Source organism: Xiphophorus maculatus, chromosome 24 (genome assembly GCF_002775205.1).
Source record: "Xiphophorus maculatus strain JP 163 A chromosome 24, X_maculatus-5.0-male, whole genome shotgun sequence".
In the NCBI taxonomy this organism is placed as follows: domain Eukaryota; kingdom Metazoa; phylum Chordata; class Actinopteri; order Cyprinodontiformes; family Poeciliidae; genus Xiphophorus; species Xiphophorus maculatus.
The window spans coordinates 78,360-101,567 of NC_036466.1; the positions used below are offsets into that span (position 1 = coordinate 78,360).

The 23,208-nt window shown below is 38.0% G+C and overlaps 1 protein-coding gene across 2 annotated transcripts; it reads right to left on the minus strand.

Moving 5' to 3' along the window:
• Positions 1-200: 200 nt before the first annotated feature.
• gtf3c3 (general transcription factor IIIC subunit 3) lies at positions 201-23,208 on the minus strand. Of its 2 annotated transcripts, XM_005807410.2 has the most exons (19): positions 22,967-23,208; positions 22,448-22,514; positions 21,006-21,310; positions 20,791-20,914; positions 20,524-20,715; positions 18,343-18,508; positions 18,122-18,269; positions 17,901-18,045; positions 13,041-13,141; positions 12,786-12,957; positions 10,910-11,112; positions 8,496-8,597; positions 5,340-5,472; positions 4,996-5,221; positions 4,861-4,915; positions 4,637-4,772; positions 2,300-2,424; positions 2,050-2,202; positions 201-1,563 (listed from the first exon to the last, which is right to left on the minus strand). In XM_005807410.2, the coding sequence occupies exons 1-19, from the start codon at positions 23,057-23,059 to the stop codon at positions 1,441-1,443; spliced, it is 2,769 nt and encodes a 922-aa protein (XP_005807467.1). In that variant the 5' UTR covers positions 23,060-23,208; the 3' UTR covers positions 201-1,440. The 2 variants fall into 2 exon arrangements, with proteins under 2 accessions (XP_005807467.1, XP_023185595.1); XM_023329827.1 differs by lacking the exons at positions 12,786-12,957; positions 13,041-13,141.

A 23,208-nucleotide genomic window follows, 5' to 3' on the forward strand; every position in this document is an offset into this window, starting at 1 on the left:
TGACAAAAGATACAAATCTTTTGAAATAATTTAGTTTTGGCGTGTCACAAACAGTACACTTTTAGTTAGTAGAAAAATTACAACATATTTAGGCCAACATGTTCAAATAATCTTGGATCCCTTTAAGACATTAAATTACAATGTACAATTTTTTTGAAGGCACATTCGTATATAATATTTTTTATAACTGAAGGTAATAGTTACTTGACTGAGCTATAAAATGGCACAATGTGCCTGAAAAACACATATTACTTCCTCTTTAAGAAAAAAACAGGAAGCTAAAACATTGAACGCCATGCTCAATGTTTTGCCAACCGCCATAATGTCATGAAAAGATCAGATACAGGTCGCATTAAGTGAAAAAAAAATTGGAATTAGGTCACTTCAGGCTGCAGTGTGAAAGCAGCCTTAGTTACAGAATTAATTTTGCTCAAACCTAATTTTGCGTAATTATAAGCTTATTGGAGTTTGATGCAGTATGAAACCTAATAGAATTGTTTTAAAAATAAATGTTCTATATGTTTACAGTCTTTTCATCTCACCAGTCACATAATTTAAACAGAATATCTAGAAGGCTTGAATGGAAACATTGTTTCTGAATTAAAAATACATACCGAATCAAAAATATATTCTGAATTGAATCATGACTCTAAAAAGCTGAATCACTGCACACTGAAAGATTCGCATTGATAGCAACTGGTTTTATCTAGAAGCCTGGCATTAATCCCTCTATCAATATTTTGAAAACTGCAAAAGTCTACCTGTGACGATTTTCTTGATGACTTCAAATAGTATCAGTACACATCTTTGTGGTGGTACAGCAGACAAACCGTTTGTGTCTGAAAAATTCATTAAAAAAATTCTGTGGGGTGCTGTAGTGGCAGGGGTTAAACACAACACACATAAGGAGGCCTTAGTCCTCGACCCGGTTGTTGCACGTTCGATTCTTGGCCTGGTGACCTTTGACCCACCTCTTCCCATTCCCATTCTCTCATTATCCTGTCAATTCACTATCAAATAAAGGTCACTAAAGCCAATAAAACCTTTAAAAACAATGTGTTGATTAGTGTACCACAATGCAGACACTGTGTTGCATCATGGCCCTACATTTGTGAAAATTGCACAGTAAAAGTTTCTTTTACATGCTATCTGCATCAACATGAGAGATGACAAACCAAATGTTGACCATTCTGAAACAATGGTCAAGGCCTGCACAAAATCGTTCCACGGGTCCCAATCAATGACAAGAGAACATTCTAAAGTAGCCATGGGAATGACAAAGTACAAATTACATTTATTTTATTTACAATATTGGAACTCTGTACTGTTGTTTTATAATTAAAATAAAACTGTTGTTAATACAAGTTGTCTCAACATTTTCACTGCAGGTAAAATCAGAAATCCCCACATTTGAAAGTGCTTTATAGAAATAGCACCTCATCATATAGTGCAATGAGTTCTGATGAGCTGCCGCGCCATCTCCGTGTTCCCACTGGCCTGATAGATGAGTGATAAGTTAAAAGCAATCTCTCTCCTCAAATCAACCTGATCTCCTGAAATTCCCTGAGAGAGGAAAGAGATATTTAGATGGAAACAATCAGACCATCATTTTTAACTTTCAATTATACGACAGAGTAGCCATACTAAGAAAAAAATAAAATAAAAAAATTAATTACAAGATCATCATAAAATTACAAAAATAAACTAAAGAGAATAAACGTGCAATAATGAAAGAATAAAGTCGTATTATGAGAATAAAGTTGTAATATTATGAGGATAAAGTGAATATTTTGAGAATAAAGTTTTAATATTACCAGAATAAGGTCATAATATGACTCTATTCTCATAATACAACTTTATTCTAATTTTTTTACTTTTTTCTCGCAATATTATGACTTTTTTTTGTTTGATAATGACTCTATTATTCCGAGAATAAAGTCATAATATTACAAGAATAAAGTTGTAATATCACCAGAATATCGTTGTAATTTTTTGACTATTCTCGTAATACGGCTTCATTCAAAATGACCAGCTGTATAGTTCACCTACATCCAGTTTCCATGCAGGTAGCAACAGCGCCTTTTGGTAATAATGTATGGCCAAGTGTGTAAGGCCCATCTGGTGCAGTGCTCGGCCCAGATTGTACATGCTCTCCTGACACGCTCCACGCAGCTCCACGTATCGCCACAAGAAGGAAAATCCCTAAAAACACATATTGCGACACATTCTAAAATACCCAATCAGCTGCAGGAAATGTAAGCGAAACAACCAGAGCAAAATGAAATGGAACGACATGTACCTGCAGTACTAAAGCATGACGTTTGGCTACATACTTCTGGGATGCCATGTGGAAAAAAGTGAGACCCACATAAAGGCTGTGCAGTGGGTTTTCCGGGTGGGTTTTTAAAGCCTGAACGTACTGTCCTGAAAAACACAAACATATGAAACACTTTCAGCATATTACAATGGAGTCACTTCATTTGCATTTTAACCTAAACATACTGTCTTCATGCACCTGCTAAAATGTCAGGTTTCTGGGTAAAAAGATTGAGACAACAAATAATTTAAAAGCATGTTCCAAATTCAACAGGATATGTATTATGTTTAAATAACAAATCCATTAGAGAAATTTAAAAAACAGTAGTCAGAGATGTCTATAAAACATTTTTTTCCAAATTCAAGTCTAGACTCAAATCTTTTGGTTCAAGTCAAAGTCAAGTCTGCACTGATCAAAATCTATATATTTTCCCACTGGATCTGTCTGTATTCTGCATTTGCTGTAGTTTAGGAATTCTGTTTGTTGCAAGAGCTAATTTAAAATTGTAATCTTGAAATTTTTAGAAAAAACGTGTATCTTTTTTTCACATTTAATTCAACATGATACAAGCTGCTTTATTTTATAGTGAAAATTGATCAAATATATCTACTCTCTTACAAATATAGATAGGCCTTTATAATAATAATAATAAAAAATAAGATTAAAACTTGTAAAATGTTGAATTTTGTAACATAGGAAAGAGTTTTTTGTATTTGTACTAAGGAAGTTAATTTCTGTTCATATCGTCTACTTTCTTGTCCGCTTTTCTTCTCACTCATTGTATGAGTGAGGTGCAGTGTAGAGAGTAAACAAGAATGTCAAAGTTCTCCAAATCTCTGACTGTGTGGACAGAAGTTGTCCACAGTCTTTTTCAAGTGACAACAAAGATTTTTCATCAGATTTACTTCTGAACCTTGACTAGGCCAGTACATAAGTTGAACGTTCTTCTAGGAAAGCATTTCATTTCTTTTGTTACATTTTGACGGATGCTCGGACTCACTTTGGTGTCGAAAAATAAAGCCACTCTTTATCTTAAGCTTTCTAGTAGAGGAATATTTTCGGTCAAAACTGATTGATGTTTAAAACTTTTAATTATATCCAGGTTATGAAAATATTTGTGAATCCATCACAGTGATGGATTCACCTTTCCCCAAGTCCTTACAGGAACTCAGACAAGAAATCGGTTGGGATAAAATTTAAGTTTAGCCCAACTAGAACTTGTAGATGCTCAACATGATGTTATGCACTGTTCCAGTCTTAGGCACGCTATCTAGCTTAAAATGCAATAATTACAGTATCATATTTATTGTTAAGTGCATCAATATCCTAGCAGGATTAATGAATCTGATGTGTCAGATACTAGTTCATTCTTACTAACACGGCTAATACATGTTATAGACATGTTGTTGCACGTTATTTACATCTGGAAATTTTGCACATGTGCACAATGCTGCAGGAGAAAAGGCCTTTTGCTTGCCATCCATAACAACTCTACTGTGGTAGAACAATTCCATTAACAAAATGAAACCTGAAGATTTATGTATTATTAATTTAGTGCAGTGCGTCACAGCAAAGGAAAAATAATGCAGAAAAAAACATGTAAGTATAACTCAAAACTACTCCTTTCTTCTCGCTCTCTGTGTCTGCAACGAGTCTGTATGCAGGCACAAACTTACCAGAGCAACTGACAACGCAACTAATGTATAAGGATTCAACACCAAAATACACACAAACAGAACATTCAGTCCGTAACACTTTTATGTTTTCAGGCTTGATGTTTATTTTGCGATTGAGTGATCGCTGTAGATTAGCTACCACTGTAGTACCACAGCCATGGCTTAGCTACCACAGTGTTGGTTGATTAGGGTTAATTAATTTAAACACCTGCTCTACTGATGATCTGTTTTAAGTGAACCACACCAAATTGTAAGCACATCTACATGTTACCTTGTTATCTAGTTGTCAGAGTTGGCAACTGTGTCCCATTTTCTTTTATACATCAGGAATGCATTTAAGATTTAGTGTGTTATGTTGACAAGTCAACAGCTAAAACCAATGGTAGTCATCATCAGTGACCACTTTTTTGCCTTGCAGTACGGACATTGCAGGAGGCGGGATCTTGCGGACCTGACGTCACGCTACATTGTGTTAATATTCTTTCTTAAATACATTTTTAGGAGGGAATAAAATACAGGAACCTCTTATTTGCTCCCATTTCAACCTCAAGATGTAGTTATTCATGAAATAAGGTAGCACCATTTGCAAATTTACCATGTAAGCAACTCCTAGATAATGCTAATGTATCCTAGCCTGACGTACCCAGAGCATGCTTGAAGCTTCCAGACACCATGGCGTTGTGTCCGCAGAGAACACACAGTGCATGGTTGTCAGGATGCTTTAACAGCAGCCGTAGACAGAAGCGGTGGTGGCGCTGGTGCTGGGACGATATTGTCAGCTAATGAGAAAGAAACAATCAGGTAATACATTGTAACATGTACCTGGCATATTATCTAATATGTGAAAACAGAGATAAGGAAAGATACCTGATGAAAAATGTTCCAAAACTGAGGTAGATCTACATTTTCTATAAGCATTAATCTGATGAGGAAAAAACTAAAATCAATAAAAACAAAACAGTAACCATATAGCATACGCTGCTTTTATTTCTCCATCCGCACCTGATGTAGTTGTATGCCTTATAATAGTTTTGGTTTAGGACGGTGGCAGAGAGGCCAAAGAACTCCAGCTCCTTCCTCCTGGGCTTGTTGTCATAGAAGGAGTAGAACTCCATGGCCGACTCCACGAGGAGATCCACCTCCTCGTAACGCTGCAGGTCACACAACCCCAGCAGGCAGCTCAGCAACAGCTGCCACCAGTCCTCTTTGGATAAAACGTTGGTTTTACCTGTGCACAAAGATTAGATTAGATGGTGTTTTAGGACAACCTGCCTAAGGACCTGGGAAAAAATGTGGAAGATTCAAATTATTCCAGTTTATCTGTCTATGTTTGATACTCTACATACACATGTTGTCCAGATAGGCACTTTCATGGTCGGCGATTTCTGGCAGCATGTCTTCAATCTTCACAAGTTTCAGGTGGTTCTGTCCTGCTAGAGTTACAGAACGAACACACACCTTGGCCCGTTGCATAGCAACCTGGAAACACACCATCACATGTTATTTGACATGCTGCAAATGCAGGGAGTGAGAGGATTTCTCCTTTGAAGATGTGATTAGAACACCAGAGGCCTGCCACAGTGAATTTTACTGGACAATAAATTGTCCCAGTACTTATTACAGCAACCTATAATGTTTTGAGACCATTTTTAGGTAATATATTAATAATGGCACAATAATACAAGTTTGCCCTCTCAAAGACTAATAAAGGGTTTGTAAGGAACACACAGCACTGGAACTGGAAGCCATTTTTAATATTCAAAATAAAACGACAACCAAAATCAATAAATAAAATGGAAATAAATGCCACACGAGAGGTCGCAGAGTATATATGGTAAATATGGTCAAATACAGTAAATATTTTCCATATTTGATTGGTATTTTTCTTAAATAGACGGAAAAAACTTAAGCTCGTCCATCATTTTGACAAGTTACAATTCACACCCCTGACTATTGGTGGAGATGTGGGACACTTTCAATTCTTTACACATTGCAGAGGTAAATAAATCAGTCAATATAAAACATCCCTTCTGAATCTCATCTCTGACATGGACACTGAAGTAAATGCATCTTGCTGACGGGGAGCCAACAGTCTGCTAATAGGCAAGATGCTTTGGAGCATGAATGGTTAAAAAGCGCATTCCAAACTTTGGCTGAAGTGGTACAAGCCTTCAGTACATCCACAACAGAGAAATCTAAAGAGAAAGCTATGTTGTGTTAATCTGTTGATAATTTAAATTGAGTAGTAGACAGTTAACCTTGTTAAAGAAATGTAATGAGTTAATTAGACTGTAACAAGTGCAGTGTGCTGAACAAGTAAATGCACACACGGTTCCACCTTGCTCTGCTCAAGCTACAGAAATAAAATCCATTCAATCAATCAAATTTGCACTTGGCTTATTCTGCGTTACAGAAGACAAAATGCAGCTGGAAGATGTTAAACAAAAGCTGGGAGAAGTTACACTGCTTATTCAAATGGTGGTTTAAAAGCGAAGCAGTAAAATCTTAATTAAAATAACATGTCGGGTTTACTTCAGGTTCAAGCCTCTAATAAAAATTAATCAGTCTGGTTGGATGAGGTTCAGACATGATGTCTATGGACTGGTCAGGTTGGATTTTATAGGTCCGATCTAAACTTTAGTCCGGATTTCTCCTCTAGATTCGGGCCAGGAAGAAGTTGGAAGGCTGAACGATCAGACCCCATCAGGTGAAGTGTTCATAACTTAAGTGGTGTTGATTCATTCTATTGCTCGCTCAGTGGTTTTTAATTACTGCGGAGAAAAAGTTAGATATGTCCATCTGTTTGATTAATATAAGATGGGTTCTGGATTGTCTGTTCTACTTGCTGAATATTAATTAAACTGCAAAAAATAAATGCAACAGACAAAATATATAAATTGGCAGATAAAAATTTTATTTGGGGCGTGCCGTGGTGGCGTAGGGGTTACCGCGACCCGTATTTGGAGGCCTTCAGTCCTCGACGCGGCCATCGCGGGTTCGACTCCCGGACCCGACGACATTTGCCGCATGTCTTCCCCCCTCTCCTTCCCTGTTTCCTGTCAGCCCACTGTCATATAAGGGACACTAGAGCCCACAAAAGACCCCCTGCAGGGGTAAAAAAAAAAAAAAAAAGATGAAAAATTTTATTTGACTGAACACGAAAGTATTCGGCCCCCTTGAACTTTTCAACCCTTTACCGCTTTTCAGGCTTCAAACATAAAGATCTAAAATTTGTATTATTTTGTGAAAAATCAACAAGTTGGACACAATCGTGAGGTGGAATGAAATTTATTAGATATTTTAAACTTTTTGAACAAATAAAAAACTGCAAAGTGGGGCATGCAATTCAGCTCCTTTACTTTCAGTGCAGCAAACTCACTAAAGAAGTTCAGTGAGGATCTCTGAGTGGCAAGCAGAAAGCCATTTCTCAAAGAGAACCATAAAAAGTCTTGTTTAAAGTTTGCCACAAGCCACCTGGGATACACAGCAAACATGGAAGAAGGAGCTCTGGTCAGATGAAACCAAAATCAAACTTTTTGGTCACAATCCAAAACTATACATTTGACATAAAAGCAACACAGCTCATCACCCTGAACACACCATCCCCACTGTCAAACATGGTGGTGGCAGCATCATGGTTTGGGCCTGCTTTTTTTCAGCAGGGACAGGGAAGATGGTTAAAATTGATGGAAAGATAAATGGAGCCGAATACAGAACCATGCTGGAAGAAAACCTGTTGCAGTCTGCAAAAGACCTGAGACAGGGAAGGAGATTTATCTTCCAACAAGACAAGGATCCCAAACATAAAGCAAAACCTACAATGGAATGTAAACATATCCAGGTGTTAGAATGGCCAAGTCAAAGTCCAGACTTGAATCCAATCGAGAATCTGTGGAAAGAGCTGAAAACTGCTGTTCACAAGAGCTCTCCATCCAACCTCACTGAGCTCCAGCTAGTTTACAAGAAAGAATGGGCAAGAGGTTCAGTCTCTTTATGTGCAAAACTGATAGAGACAAAACCAAGCGACTTGTAGCTGTAATTGCAGCAAAAGGTGGGCTACAAAATATTAACGCAAGGGGGCCAAATGATATTGCACGCCCCACTTTGCATTTTTTTAATTGTTAAAAAAGTTAAAAATATCCAATACATTTTGTTCTACCTCACAATTGTGTCCCACTTGTTGTTGATTTTTCACAAAATAATAACATTTTAGATCTTTCTGTTTGAAGCCTGAAAAGCAGCAAAAGATTGAAAAGTTCAAGGAGGCTGAATACTTTCGCAAGGCGCTGTATGTTTCAGCCTGTCAGTTAAACTGATGAACAAAAAAGTCTAGCGCAACCTCTGCACCACACATAACTGAAACAATCAATAAAATAGGTGATATCTCTGTAAACAAAAGTGCCCTTCAAAAAATATGATCAGAATGGAAATTATCAAGCTCCTTCTAATTTATCATGCGATTAAAAGATTTACTTATTGCGACAGGCTTAGACAAGAGTTACCTTGAGAAGCATGGAGATCATGGTGATCATAGCGTCCAGATAATCCTCCATTTTACCCTGCGTCTTTAGCAGTGTGGAGCGATGCAGCAGCAGCTTCAATTCCTACAATGACAACACACACAATTAGCCTGGATGGCAATTAAATATTTTCCATTTCTAGATCTTTACAGGAAATAAAAAAAATTAAAATACCTGAGCTGATTTACAGTATCTACTTTATATACTTTGGATCAAAATTATTAGATTCTTTTGCTCTTTCCTTTGGTCTGTTATTTTGTTTGTATTTCCTTTTAATTCATGTAAAGCACTTTGAATTGCCTTGTTGCTGATAATGTACTATAAAAATAAAATAGCCCTACCTTACCTAACAGTTTGCAGCCTCAATTTTGTGTTTAGTCATCATTCCTATCGCAAAACATTTTGCAATGTGGGCCAAAACTATTAAGTTGAAGGCAATAGAGAGCCACCAAATAAAATTATTTTTTATTTAATTTATTTTACCTCAATAAAAAAACCCACTTATAATAAAGTGATTTCTGTAGAAAAATTGAGCTGTATATCATTTCAGATCTAAAACCTAACATCTGTTGGTTTTCCTTGTTTAAAAGGAAATCAAATAAAAAAGCCCCCTAAAAACCACGTTTCGAAACTCAATTTTTTCTATTGTCTTCATCTGGAAATTTTCTGTTCAATTTGTTATGGATATATGATTCTGTGTCCTTCCTCTTTCTCTTATCTGCTCACTTGTACACTGCTGCATGCCTAATTAAAGCAGGTCAAGCCCCTTAGGGAGGCTGTGGAATGAGGAGAGGATGAAAGCAGACCTCGCGCCACAATCTTTGATTTACTTGGTGTCACTATTAAGGTGTGGTGAGTGGATCCCAGTGCTTGGCTGTGAATGTCAACAGCTCCTCCATCCTGGACTGTTCCATTTGTGTGATTTGTAACGTTTGATAATTTTTGGCATTAAAGTCTATTTCACACTTAACCAAATCTAATTATTTCTCAAGGTAATGACTGGGAGGTGTTTTGGTCTGGTCCCACAACTGGTAAACAAACTTGGGTGTTGTATTGAAGCGAAAGATGGTGCCGCACAACAATTTTCAAAAACGAGGACAGGATAACAATTTCTGTTTTATTTAGTCATGGTTATTACTACCAAAGTCTGCAATGAGTAAAAGTCACTAGATATTTGTGGTCCTCTTCACTCTGAATTGGATTAAAAGCAGAAAAACATGGTTGACTAAGTAATCAATGCTTTAAGTTGTACCTTCCAGTTTTAGACTTTGTATTGTCTGTATCTCTTTTGAAAGTGAAAATTTCACTGTAAAATTTTTTTAATGCATCAACCTTCAACCCCTAGCTGGGAAAAGAAAACTTTGAGGGCTGAAAATGGGATGCCTTAGATCAGTGTTTCTCAAACCTTTTCAGGCTAAGAACCATTAACCCTTTTAACAAACAAACACTCACAGACCCCCTAACTTGAAAATGCCCCACAATAACAACATCTTAATGTATAAAACATGAAATGAAAAATATTAACCTTTCGACGCACTTGTTTTCTTTGGTAAATATAACAGGCCACAACAAAATCATGAACAAGTCTACTCGGGGCATTTTTAGTTATTTACAGAATCTGTAAGTGTGGATTTTAATCTCCCCAATGACGTCAAATATATAGAAATTAATAAAGAAGTTGCTCTTTATTACCACACGTTGTGTGCATTAACATTTTTAGGGCTATATGTAATTTAGAAGCACAATAAAAGGAATATAGAATTGAGTTGCTTTGCCAAAAATTGAATTGAATCAACAGCTGTTGTTGTTTTTATTTAATTAAAAATGATTAAATTAACTTAATTAAATGCAATGGTGCAGAAGAGGATTTTTGATTTTGGCAAAGCAACTCAATTTTTGGCAAATGTGCGAGCACAACATTATAAGCAAGCAAAGTTATAAAAAACAAAGAATAGTTCTCACTAACTGATACTGGAGTCCTACCGTTCACAGCATCGAGCCATTAAAAAAAACAACAAATCACTCAAGAATAACATGAATGAATCAATCCTCTCAGCATGTATGACTTGGCTTCCTCTGATCACATAAGTAGTCCTGGTGTTGTTTTCTTTCCACAGGTATCTTCAGTTTTTCTTTTGAGTAATCTGGTTCTAAACCAGTTATTAGTCATTGCTATGTTTAATCAAAATCCTTTGGTAAGCTAACTTTATGCTTTGCACTTTGAGTTCACGTCACGGCAAATAAACAGATCTTTACATGCAGTATGTTGCAGACCATCCGGGAGCACCAGTGGTCCGGGGACCACAGTTTGAAAAAGACTGTCTTAGATTGTCCCCCAACAAAAACATCCCTAATTCAGCAGACATAAAAAAGACATCCAAAGAACACAGGCTGACCTTCTGTGCAGCGGACGAATCCTGGGCCAGCGTGTCACTATCGTACATGGACTCCAACGCTTTCAGAGCACAGTCCATCCGCCCCAGCTGCTGCTGCACCGTGGCAAGAGACAGCCGGGCCTCCAGGTGCAGCGGGGCCATCTCCACCACCTTGGTGTAGCTCTCTGCTGCCTCCTTCATGTGGCCCAGAGCCTTAAGACACTCTGTGACACAAGCAGGGGACATCAATTGAAAATAGACGAGCTGCGTTTCCATTACAAATGAGCTCAAAACTGATCAATATTCCGGCAATATCAGAAAACAAAAACACAATTTTGTAAGTAAGAAAAGCAAATAAAACCACACATGAATAAGATGTGATTTGTTTTTTTAGTGCAATGTCAAATTGCACAATTATACGGTCAGTAGAAATGCTGCAAATGTCCTCCTACTGCAAAGAAAACACTGAACAAATACAGTACATAAAAAACAGGCTTCCAACTAATTTTATATAAAAATTTCAGACTTTTCTGGACTTGAAAGAAGGAAAATAACAATGAAAGCATGGAGGCAGGATGTGGGGACAGAAGAAAGGAGACAAAAATAAAAAGCAGGAAAAATGAAAAGAAGGAATGACATAATGAAGGAAGGAAGAAAGTAAGGTTGTTTGGGGGAAACCCAGATATTTTTAATAATTGAGGTTAAGTCTCCCTTTGCAGCTTTTAATCCTGCCCACTATTCTAGGACTAAGTATGAAAACCTGCAAGATTTTGTGGAATTTGGGTTTTTAAAAGTAGGGTGGGGCCAATTGTTTTTTTTCTCCGAGAACATATGGTGGACAAGGAAGTTTAGGGTTGGGTGCTGCAGGTGAGCTTTAAATCATTTGCTTTCCATTTGTGATTATTATGTGCCTAATGATGCACCTTGCAGTTTCTAGATGCCTCAAATCTTCAAAAGAATGGGTTTTCTTAGGCTTAAAAATTGGAACAAGTTAACTGGTCAGTGTTTGTCTCATTGTTTGGAGAATGCTAATGCTAACATTAGCATGGTATATTAAGGCTGATGCTATATTCTTGTTCATGACTATTTAGTTAATTTGTTCAACATTATTTGATGAAATAATCAAAAAATGTTTGATGATTTCCGATATTATCTCGGAATAATATTTCCGATATTCACCATTGGAGACTATTTCGCCATTCTCCGATGGTGAAATATTTAACATTTAGTTCTATATTACTGAAAATAAGGAGTACTCTATTTGGATTATTGTCATTGTATTGGGTTAAGATAACCAGTTAAGTGAATCATGTACATGCATATTTATGTTAATTCCATTTACTTATAAGAAGGAAGTGATTATGTTATTAATAATGACTTGATATTGACTAATATTAAGAGGAAATGGACAATTTGGATGATTGTTTTTCTTGTATAGCTCTTTCTACCAAAGGCTGGATGAAAAAAGCTTTCATTTAATTCGTTGTCCTGGGTATTTAGTTGATTTTTTTCAGGCATTCAAAATGTTTTCCAGTTCAGATGTGAAAATACTTGTTAGAAAATTTATTGGTCTTCAACAGGCTGTACTTGCGTTGCTGTCATTGCTCTCATATTATTCGAAAAGAGTCTTAAAATAACAATATGATCGTTTATTGCAATAACTTGTGGGACAATTTATCGTCCAGCAAAATTTGTTATTGTGACTGGCCTATTAAAAAAAAGAGAGAAACAGAACATTTAGACACCGAAACAGGAAAGAGATCTACAACAATTTTTTTTACCATACTCTTATTACCTTGGCCCTCACCTATACTGATCTGGATTATAAAAAAAATCTATACCCCATGTCTATGTCAGAAGGACATTTTGAGATGTCTGTCAGTGACTCAGCTCCCACCTGCGTGCCGCAGCCAGACCACAGCTAGGTCGTACTTCTCAGAGACGACGAGGGCCGATAGCAAAGGCAGAGCAGACGTGTAGCGTCCCTGCTCCAAGTAAGCTTCAGCCACGTCCAGGTACAGGTCCCCAATCTCCTCCGGACTCTGCTCCATCAAAGTCGACACTAAGCCCTGCAGAAACAACCAACCTGTACTAAAGTTGGGCTTATGGTTTCTAAGCTGTGGACTGGTACAAAGTGATGACTTGTCTTTACCTCAGACGGTGTGAAAACGTTTAGCTGTATGAGGCAGACAATGAGCTTGGCCCTGAGATCAACTGGGACACTGTCCGGAACCTGAACATCCAGAATTTCATCTGCAGGAACATCAGACACATAATTACAAATACTACTTATACTGGTTACCAATCCTCTTACCTGTGAAAGATTTATTTTTCTTTCATTTCGTTTCATAGCTAAAGTAGCTGATAGCGAACATAGGAAAGGGGAGAAAAAAGCTGAAAGTTTCTGAAAAAATTTAAAAGGGGCATGCCAAAGTATGCACGTGGGTTGGAACCCAGCATTCTGATCTGATCCGAATCATTGCTGCGCTGCTTAACGAGGACTAAATGCATTCAGTATGCATTAGTCTAATGCTAAGGTTACCTTAAGTAGCATAGGGGGTATCACCAGCATGTTGATTTACATCAACCTACTCCATTAAGTATGATAAAAATAGCTAATTTACATACATATATTTAGTTACGGCTGCAGTAGGTCTCTGCCCTTTCTTCTTGCAGGATTCTTTAGACAGTTCGCTGTTGGAAAATGGAGATTTGCCGTTTGTTTGTGCCAGTCATGTACTTCCTTATTGTTGTTGGTTAAAAAAATTGGTATTTTCTGACCAGTTTGTACTGGAAGTTGGTTTGTTCTTTTTTTTTGTTTGTTTGTTTTTGAAAATGGATACTGTGGACTCTTTTGGCTTTCCCAACTTTAGAACTGCTGGAAAAGCTTAAAAAAGGAGCTGATTTGTCAAGTAGCAGAACACTTCAAAATTGATTTTGAAGCTGCAAAAGGACTAAAGTTACCACAGCTAATGAGCTTCTTTAAGGACAAACTTTTAAAATTGGATGTCTTTATTGTTTCTCTTTCAGATGTTGATGGGACAGATGCAACTTCCCTTGGTTCAGATTCTTTAACTACTGCCTCAAAGTTGGACGATGAATTGTTGTGTCCAACAGTTTCTCAAGCCTCTTAATTAAAATTTCAGTTTGAGAGAACTGAGTTTGAAATGCAGTTTGAGTTGGAAAAATTGCAGCTAGAACATGAGCTTGAAGAGAGACAATCCAGCCGTTACAGGAAAAACGACTGGATTGTGAGCAAGAGGAAATGAGGATAGCACATGAGTTAGAGGTACAGAAATTATATCTGGAAGCAGAGTATCTGAAGTTGAGGTCTGAGGGCAGGTTAAGTGGTGGACCTTTTAATCTGTCCATAGGTGGTGATGGGTTTTCTGGACATAACTTGGTTAACATGTTGAAGCTGTTACCCAAGTTTAATAATCAAGATCTGATGTGTTTTTCTCTTTATTTGAGGATTTGGCAGAGGGAAATGACTGGAGTGGTCTAGATTGCTCCATCCTGTTGCAAAGTGTGCTGGTCGGTAAGGCCCAAGAAGCTTATGTTTCATTAACTTCAGCTGAAAGACAAGTGTATAAATCTGTTAAAGAAGCTGTTTTGAAGGCTTATGAACTGGTTCCTGAACATTATAGGCAACAATTTAGGAACTGCATGAAGGCTGAAAAGATCTGGTCTTTTCATCTGGTCAGAGAACTAAACACACAGTTTTATAGCTCGTTATCAGCAGAAGTGAATAATTTTGAGTCCCTTTGTGACTCAAAATGGTGTTGGAACAGTTCAAGAACATTATTCCAGATTGAGTTGCCACATATGTTAATGAACCAAAAGGAAAATCTGTTGCTAAAGCTGCTGTCTTAGCAGATGAGTATGTGGTAACCCAGAAAGCTGTGAGGGACGTATTCCCACCAGGAATGGTTTCCCAGTAAAACTAGATAGGATCCTACTTTGAAATCTAAAGCAGACTATAGTGACAATCATTACCGTACTTCTTGTAATTATCGTCGCCAGAAGGGACACTGAAAAAATGAGTGTCCTCTGAATACCAAAACTAAATCAGGTAGTAGTAAACAGGATTTTCAAAAACCTGTGGTTTTAGCCATTGTTTCACAGTTGCATTCCATGGAGTCTACACCTCCAGCTAAAGTTGAGAGTGTAAGACCAACTGTTTTAGCTGCACCTGTTGAGTTTAAGTCTTTTTCAGAATTGAATGCCACAGATCCCCAGAGTTTTGAGAAGGATGTCAGACAAGACTATGCTCCTTTCATCACACATGGGTTTGTTTCTTTAAGTGGCAATTCAGATAAAGTGGCTGTGAAGATTCTGTGATCAGAATCACAGCGGAGCATCCGAGTCTTTCATGTTGGAATCTGTTTTGCCATTTTCTCCATTTTTGATACTGGTCGCAGTGTCTTAATTAGAGGTATTGGATTGGAAACTTTCTCTGTGCCTCTGCATAAGATCTACTTGCAATCAGAACTGGTACAAGGAGAAGTAACTACAGCTGTTCATCCTTCTTTTCCTGTGGAAGGCGTTTCTCTCATTCTAGGAAACAATCTGGCAGGTGGATGTGTGTGGTGAGATGTTGCAACTCCTCCAGTGGTCCAAGCTTCTCCATCCGTTTCTGTGTCAGACGTGTGTGCTCGAGACTTTACTAAAGCATTTTCATCTTGTGCAGTAACTCATGCCATTACCCGCTCTTTGGTTGATAAGGAGGTTGAGTCTGGTAAACCTGGTACTATTCTTAAGAAGACTGCCTGTCTGCCAACTCTTCCTGTTCCTTTATCACTCAGTGAGATGATTTCTGTCTAGCAGGAAAACACAAACTTAGCTGCTCTGTTTGATCAAGTACTGCTGAACAGGATACAAAAGTCTCATGTGGGTATTTTCTGCAAGACAACCTATTGGTACGTAAAAGGTTGTCTTATAGTGATGGGGATGTTGTTGGTCCAGTTTACCAAGTTGTAGTTCCAGTTAAGTCCAGAAACCGTGACTTAAAAACTGCTCATTGTCCGGGCAATTAAACTTATAATAGATTTTTACATCATTTTTATTGGCCGCGTCTGAACAAATTTTTTGCTTATTTTGTGAAAACCTGTCACACTTAACTGGAAAACCTAATCAAAACTTACAACAAAGTCGGTGGTCAAAGCTTTGTCTAATTTCATTTCAGTGTTTGGGATTCCAAAGTCACTTCAGATAGGCACTTCAATTTGATCAATTTCACTTCACGCATGTTTACTGAGATTTTGAAACAACTTGGTGTAGTCCATCGACAAAGCAGTGCTTTTGTCATGCTCAAACCCAGGGGGCCCTGGTGAGTTTTCACCAAACCCTGAAGGCATTGTTGTGAGCATACTGCGACACTAGTGTGTGGTCCTCTTGCTGTTCTAAAAACTAATTTGGAGAGTTCTGATCCCCCATCAAACTTGTTTGACTATATTAACGGTTTTCATCACAGAGTTTTCCTGGCTGGTAAACTAGCTTCTGAGAATCTTAAAAAGGCTCAAAGAAAAATTAAACAACGGTTTTACCAGAAGTCTGAAAGTAGAGTGTTTCACTCAGGAGTGTTTCAAGATAATATGCTTGCCTTACTTCTTATTCAAGGTTGTATATTCAGGCAAAGTTTTATGGTCCATATTCTGTTGAAACAGGTGTCAGCACAAGATTACAATTTTTTTCCCCAGACTCTAAACAACCAACTCAGCTTTGCCATTGTAACTTACTGAAGCCCTATTTCAGTCAAACTGTGGAAGAAAAACACATGAAGGCAGCTGCCTCTTCAGAAAAAGTGGACTTGAGCTGCACAGCAAGATTAGATGAGCATGTGCAGACTCCAGCCAAGACTTAAGAACTCTGAGATGTTATCCAACTTGTGACTACTATTGAGCCCATTTGTCTGCAGAAAGAAGTGAGCAGCTGAAGCAGTCCATTTTGGATTTCGTGCGTTGTTCACTGATATCAACACGTACTTACTTAAATGAGCATGACATTGATGTGAAAATTGCACAGCCCATCTGTCAGCATTTCTATCATGACTCCAAAAAAGTTCAAAGTCAAAAGTTCAGTATTTGCTGGAGAACGGCCTGGCTGAACCATCTTGTTCCAATTGGGTCTCACCATGTTTGTTGGTTAAAAAACCTGATGTTATTTATAGATTCTGTACTGATTACAGGAAACTAAACAGCATTACAAAACCTGACTCCTATCCACTTCCTCGGATGGAAGACTGTGTTGATCATGTTGGAACGGCTAAGTATGCGAATAAATTCAATTTGCTCAAAGGTTTCTATCAAGTACCTTTGTTTGCTAGAGCCCAAGAGGTGTCTTCCTTTATCACACCATCCTGATTATACTCTTATACTGTAATGAGTTTTGATCTTAGGAATGCACCTTCCACTTTTCAGCGGTTGATGAACCAAGTGGTTGCTGGGCTGGAAGGTTGTGCTGATTACTTAGATCAATGTTCGTCAACCTTTTTTGGGCCATCATCCAGGTCTTTGGTGTATGTGTATATATATATACTTATACACACATACATACGTACGTAGATACATACATACATATATATATAAAGAGTGTGCCGAGAAAAGTCTATTTAGACTCTTTTTTTAGACTAAAAAAAGAGTCTAAATACAGACTCTTTTTTTAGAGTCTGTATACTCCAGTTAACAATTAGTTGATTAGTAAATTAGATTATTTCAATAATCATTTCATCATGATTTATCTGATTACTTGTTTCACCCCTAATATGTACAAAATCTATTAGAACACCATTGAAAATATTGTCTAAGTTGTTGTCTTTGGACATTGCAGAATTATAAAGCTGCGGGAGCAAAGTTTCTTAATTTTGGTTTCTTCATTTTGTTGTTAATTAAAAAGCCTTAATTAACAGCAAAAATCTGTAAGACGACTTCCAAGCAGGACCCAATGAGATTTTTGTTTCCACAAAGATGCATACTGACTGTACACAAACAAAGAGGTTGGGTAATGAACTCACCGTTGTCCTCTACAGTGTTTGACTTTGTGCCCTTTTCCCCTTCCTTCTGCTGCTCCTCTGTCCCCATGTCCTTCAAAGACAGAGCTGAGCTTTCTGATGGGGACTCTGCTCGAATCAACACAATGTCTGCAAATTTGACCAGAACCTAGAGCAGATACGCACACCTTAGAGATAGAACACACTTTACTCTGATACTCTGTTGAAAAGACATATATCTAAACCTGCAGGGTCTTCTTGTACTGGCGGTTGCAAATGTAGAGCTCAGCTGCCATGTTGAGGAAGTCATCGCTGACCAAGCCAGGGTGTCGGGCCAGACCTTCCTCTATCACACTCAGTGCTGAGGGCAGGTCATTGCTCTCATAGTAATTCCTGCAACACAAACAGATGAAATACTGCCCTCTCTGACTGGATGAATGTGTATTCAGTCCAAAAACTCCATTACTTAGCCATGTCTTTGGACAACTGCATGAAGTGCTCCCCATCCTCCTGAGGCAGCAGAGACAGGATCTTGCGGTAGCCGTCCATGCACTGCTTGTGCTCCCCCAAGCGCATCTGGAGGCTGGAGCGTTCCCACAGGTAGCGGACATTGGTGGGATCATACTTGATTGCTGCAGGAAAGAAGCCAATCGGACGTCACTATGACTTTAAACACATTGCCTGTCTCCTACGTAGCACGGCTTAGACCAGAATGTGATTAGGCTTCAGACAGACTCACTGATGTTTAGACATTATTTATGTCACCAGTTAGAATTGGCCTACTTACCTCTGATAAGTGATCAGCAGCACTGCAAAAACACAAAATATTACTAAGTAGTTTTAGTCTAGTTTTTATGCAAATATCTTAGTACTCTTGAGATAAGGCAAAACTAACTGATAAGTAACTTTTCAGTTAAGATATACAGTACATACTTGTTTTAAGTGCTGGGGTAGACTTCTAAAGGGTTAATAGAGGCGCAATGTTGTGATGACTACCTGAAGGTGGAGTTTCAGAAAGACAAGGAGTTTTTAAATAGACAGAGAGTAATTTCAAGGTTTTAAACTACAATGTGAACTTTCTTTTAGCTCATATTTGATATAACCAGCATTTTTATAACAAGTGAATGTTACAAAATTACTTGATTGTGCTATAAAATGGTACTACGTGCCTGGAAAACATATACTGCTCAAAGAAATAAAGGGAACACTTAAACAACACAATATAACTCCAAGTAAATCAAACTTCTGTGAAATCAAACTGTCCACTTAGGAAGCAACACTGATTGACAATCAATTTCACCTGCTGTTGTGCAAATGGAACTTTGTACAGAACAAAGTATTCAATGAGAATATTTCTTTCATTCAGATCTAGGATGTGTTATTTGAGTGTTCCCTTTATTTTTTGAGCAGTGTATAATACTGCCCATTGAGGGAATTATTGACTTAAAGCAAGCTCTGATTTATTGCTGAAGTTACTTACAAGTTAGTTTAGTCAAGTGTACTAAGATATTTTCACTACAAATTAGTTCAAAACTACCTTGTAAAATGTTGTTTTACAGTGAGGTTCTATAAATGCATCAAAACAAAGACCTCCCACCAATTTCTGTCTATTCGTGCAGCAAGTTTCATAGAAATCTGAGGTAATTACACACATCCACAAGTATATCTCCAAACACACCACTTCCTTGTCAGACTTCAGGCACATCCTGTGGTCTGATGAAACTAAAATCCATGTGTTTGACTATAATGATCACTTATAGAAAAAAGAGGGACTCTTGGAAGCCTGACAACATCATCCTAACTGTGAAGTACAGAGGTGGCATTATCATGTTGTGGGGGTGTTGTGGTGCAGGAGGAACTTAGAGACTTAGACTTAGACTGACTTTATTGTCATTTTGCATGCACAGGGTGTATACAGAACGAAATTTCGTTGCATACGGCTCGGGACAGTGTTTTGAGCTTTCAATGTTGTGAGGTTACTCCAGAATAAAATAAAATACAGTATAAAATATGAATATAAATATAAATCTAAAATATAAAGTGCAGGACTGACAGTAAAAAGGAAGTTACTTAGCTAACTGGTGCACTTCATAAAACAGATGGTGTTGAAAATAAGTGGGCAGAGCTGAAAATATGTCTGTGAGATAATGTGACCCAATTACACATGAAAAAGACTTCTCTGTCAGTTTTATTGTACTTCTTATGCTTGTTTTATTCTTTGTGTAATTTAACATTGATGTTTAGAGTACAGTGCTTTGTGATTTCATGTCTGTGAAAAGCGATTTATAAATAAACATTTACTTACATACTTTACTATTTGACCCCAGTCAGGCAGTCCTCATCCATTACACACATTAAGAATTTTAGTCTAGCCAATGAAAGTAATTACCAACCAAAAACGAGAAAAGTTAATACTGATTTTATGTCAGACAGGAAGAAAAATGGCTGGTGTAAATATGTAGTGTAATCTCAATTCAAAACTACTAACTACTACAACTATCACAGAAACTGCACCAAATCTTCCTCTTTTTTGTACAAAAGAGGAACGTTTAGAAAAAAGTGGAAAAAAACTAAATGGAACATCAAATGTAAGAGAAAATCAGACAGTGGTAAAGGTGAGGGACAGGAAGTGACGGAGATAGCTTACCTTTGGTGTAGCAGATGATGGCCTGTCGGACGTTGTCCTGCTCAAGAGACATGTCGGCCAGTCGGATCCACTCCTCACAGTCTGAAGGGTTGAGGTGGGCAGCGATGAGCCCAAACTGCAGCGCTTTGTCCACATCTCCATTGTCCTCATATATCATGGCCAGAGTGGAGAATGGCTCATAGGCCAGAGGAGCTGAAGGACACATGACACATGTGAGGAGTCAGATCATCTACTTGTATGAAGGGAGTTAAATGAACAGCTGCTGACATTGTCTTATGATCTCCATGCACATCAAGATGGCATCCTCTTTCTCCCCCCGAGCGTAACGGATGTTGGCCTCTCCCATCAGCCCCCTGAGAGCCTGAGGCAGTTTGCTGCCATGACGACGCCCCTGTAGAGACATAGTGAGTAAACAAGTAAGACATTTACTTACTTTCAGTAAGTAAAAAAGGAGACAAGGTGATCTTTGTTCGCCGTCTTACCTTCATCAACCTTCTGTTTTCTCGGTTCAGCTCCATCTCCAGCTTGAACACGTCTCCCACCGTCATGTCCTCCTCCTCCTCCTCCTCTAACTTGCTCTTCAGGCCTCTTTTGCCTCCTTGCCTCAGCCTCCTCTTTCTCTCTTTGGTCACTCCCTTCGCCTCCTCTTCTTCCTCCACATTGAAATCCCTATCATCTTTGTCATCAACATAGCTCAAGCTGTCCTCCTCTTCTGAAGATGCCACTGCTGCCGTTTCCCCCAGAATGGAAGCAAAGGCTTGCTGTACTCCTGGGCTGACTCCATCCTCTAAACGGAAAGAGGAAAAACTCTGGATGTTTAGGTCGGTGTACATTTAGGCAGTTCAGTTGTTTTTGGTTTGAAACAAAAAATGAAAACACAAAAAACAGACTTTATTTTTTGTTTATTAAACCAAAGGAACGCATGGACCGGTTTGTTATCCAAGTTTTCATTTTGATGTAATAAGTGAAAAACAAAAAACCTAATGTGTTTTTGTTTTTTCATTGTCACTTAAAATGAAAAAAAAAAAAAAAACTGCTAACGGCTTCAACGTTCATGAGCCTTTTTAAGTAAGATGACTCCATTTGTGGATTTTGTTTCATTCCTTTAGTCCAGGAATTAATTTCAATAAGTAATATTTACTGTATAGTTTTATGACATACAGAGTGGGTTACAAAGTCTTTTAAAGAAAAGCATCCAAAATGTTATGACCTACATCATCTAAAGACTTTTGACTTTTTAGTTGTCCAGCAGAGAAACCCACACCCTCCACAAGGAAGGTAAGCCACTAAAAAAGCTGGATGTATGCAGTATACTAATGCAATTATGTTCATAGAAAATTGAGTGGAAGGAAAAAGAGTGGTTGTAAAACATTCACATGCAACTGGAATAACTACACACTTCAGAGTGAAGCAAAGCAGAATCTATGGAATATTGTCAAAATCAAAATGAGACACCTGACCCAACAATGCAGATGGTCGCTTCCTGAACCACAAGTTGATCGCCTCCATGCCTCCCTGCATTGATTCATGCAAAAGCAGCCCAGATCAGGTACTGAAGGAATGGTTTTACCTTTAATTATGCCCACAAATTTCTACAAAACCCTTTTTTGATTCATTTTCCTTGAAATTCCAATTTAAGACACAAAATTTGGGGGTTTAATTAGCCTGGCCATTGTCTTTTTTCTCTTAATATTAGAGGCAAATAATTGAATAATCCTATTAAGTCAGCTACATAAAACTTCAGAACTCCACAAGGTTGTGCTTTCTTTTCCCCTATGATTTGTAGTCAAAGCAACAAAGTTCAGGAAGACATTCTCTCTGATGTGTAAAAATGCAAAAACTGAACAGGAATAAACCAGGATTTGGAGCAGCTGAGGGAACGTTTGGTTTTAGGTAATGGTTGTGATCAGGATAGCCATCTTACCAATAGTAGCTTTTGTTTGTGCCGAGGTGGAAGGTTTGTTTTCATCTTCTGTAAATTCCTCTGAGTCCTGGTGGAAAATGGGAAAAGCATGATTAGAGGGAGATCCAAGACAGGGATGACTGAGACACAGCGATAGGGGCAGTCAAACAGAGACATGGAAGACATGTTCAACCTCTTAAATGGAGTTTGTGACACAAGCCTCTCAAAACTGCTGGTGTAGGTAGCAAATGCACTTTATTAGACCACACGTCCTTCTTCCACTTAACTTTCCATTGATATGCTTGGACAAAGCACTGAACCATGTTGGACAGCTGTTAAGTCAGCAACCATCTACCTTATCCGGGTGTTTTATTGGTCTTTAGAATATTCTAATTTTCTGACTTTTTATCAAAAGTAAGCATTAAAATGACCAACGGTTGAAATAGATTTATTTTATGTGATAAATGTAAGTGACCAAAATAAATGCTTTTTCTTTTTGATGTTCATTTGCATCTAAAACTGGCGCTGTATGAGGTGTACCTCCGCTTTCCGTTCGTCTCTCCGTCTGTCAAACTCTTCGAAGGTTATTCTACCTTCCAGATAGTCGATTAGTTCTGCGCTGAACCCTGACATATCCGCTCGGGCTCGAAGATGAGCTTTATCAGATCACCTGCATTCGTATTGAACTGAAGCTCTATAGAGTAGAACAGAGGCTACAGGCATTGTTCTTCTTCTTTTCTGTTATGGCGGACCACAGAGGCTATAGACATGTTTTACCAGGA

What these genes read in the sequence shown, in the direction of transcription:
- gtf3c3 (XM_005807410.2), bottom strand. Translation starts at nt 23,059, where the DNA reads ATGTCAGGGTTCAGCGCAGAACTAATCGACTATCTGGAAGGTAGAATA. An exon ending in CATCATCTGCTACACCAAAG is followed by an intron (nt 18,509 to 20,523) that starts GTAAGCTATCTC and finishes TCTTTCCTGCAG; the next exon opens with CAATCAAGTATGATCCCACC. An exon ending in AGTACAAGAAGACCCTGCAG is followed by an intron (nt 18,046 to 18,121) that starts GTTTAGATATAT and finishes TATCTGCTCTAG; the next exon opens with GTTCTGGTCAAATTTGCAGA.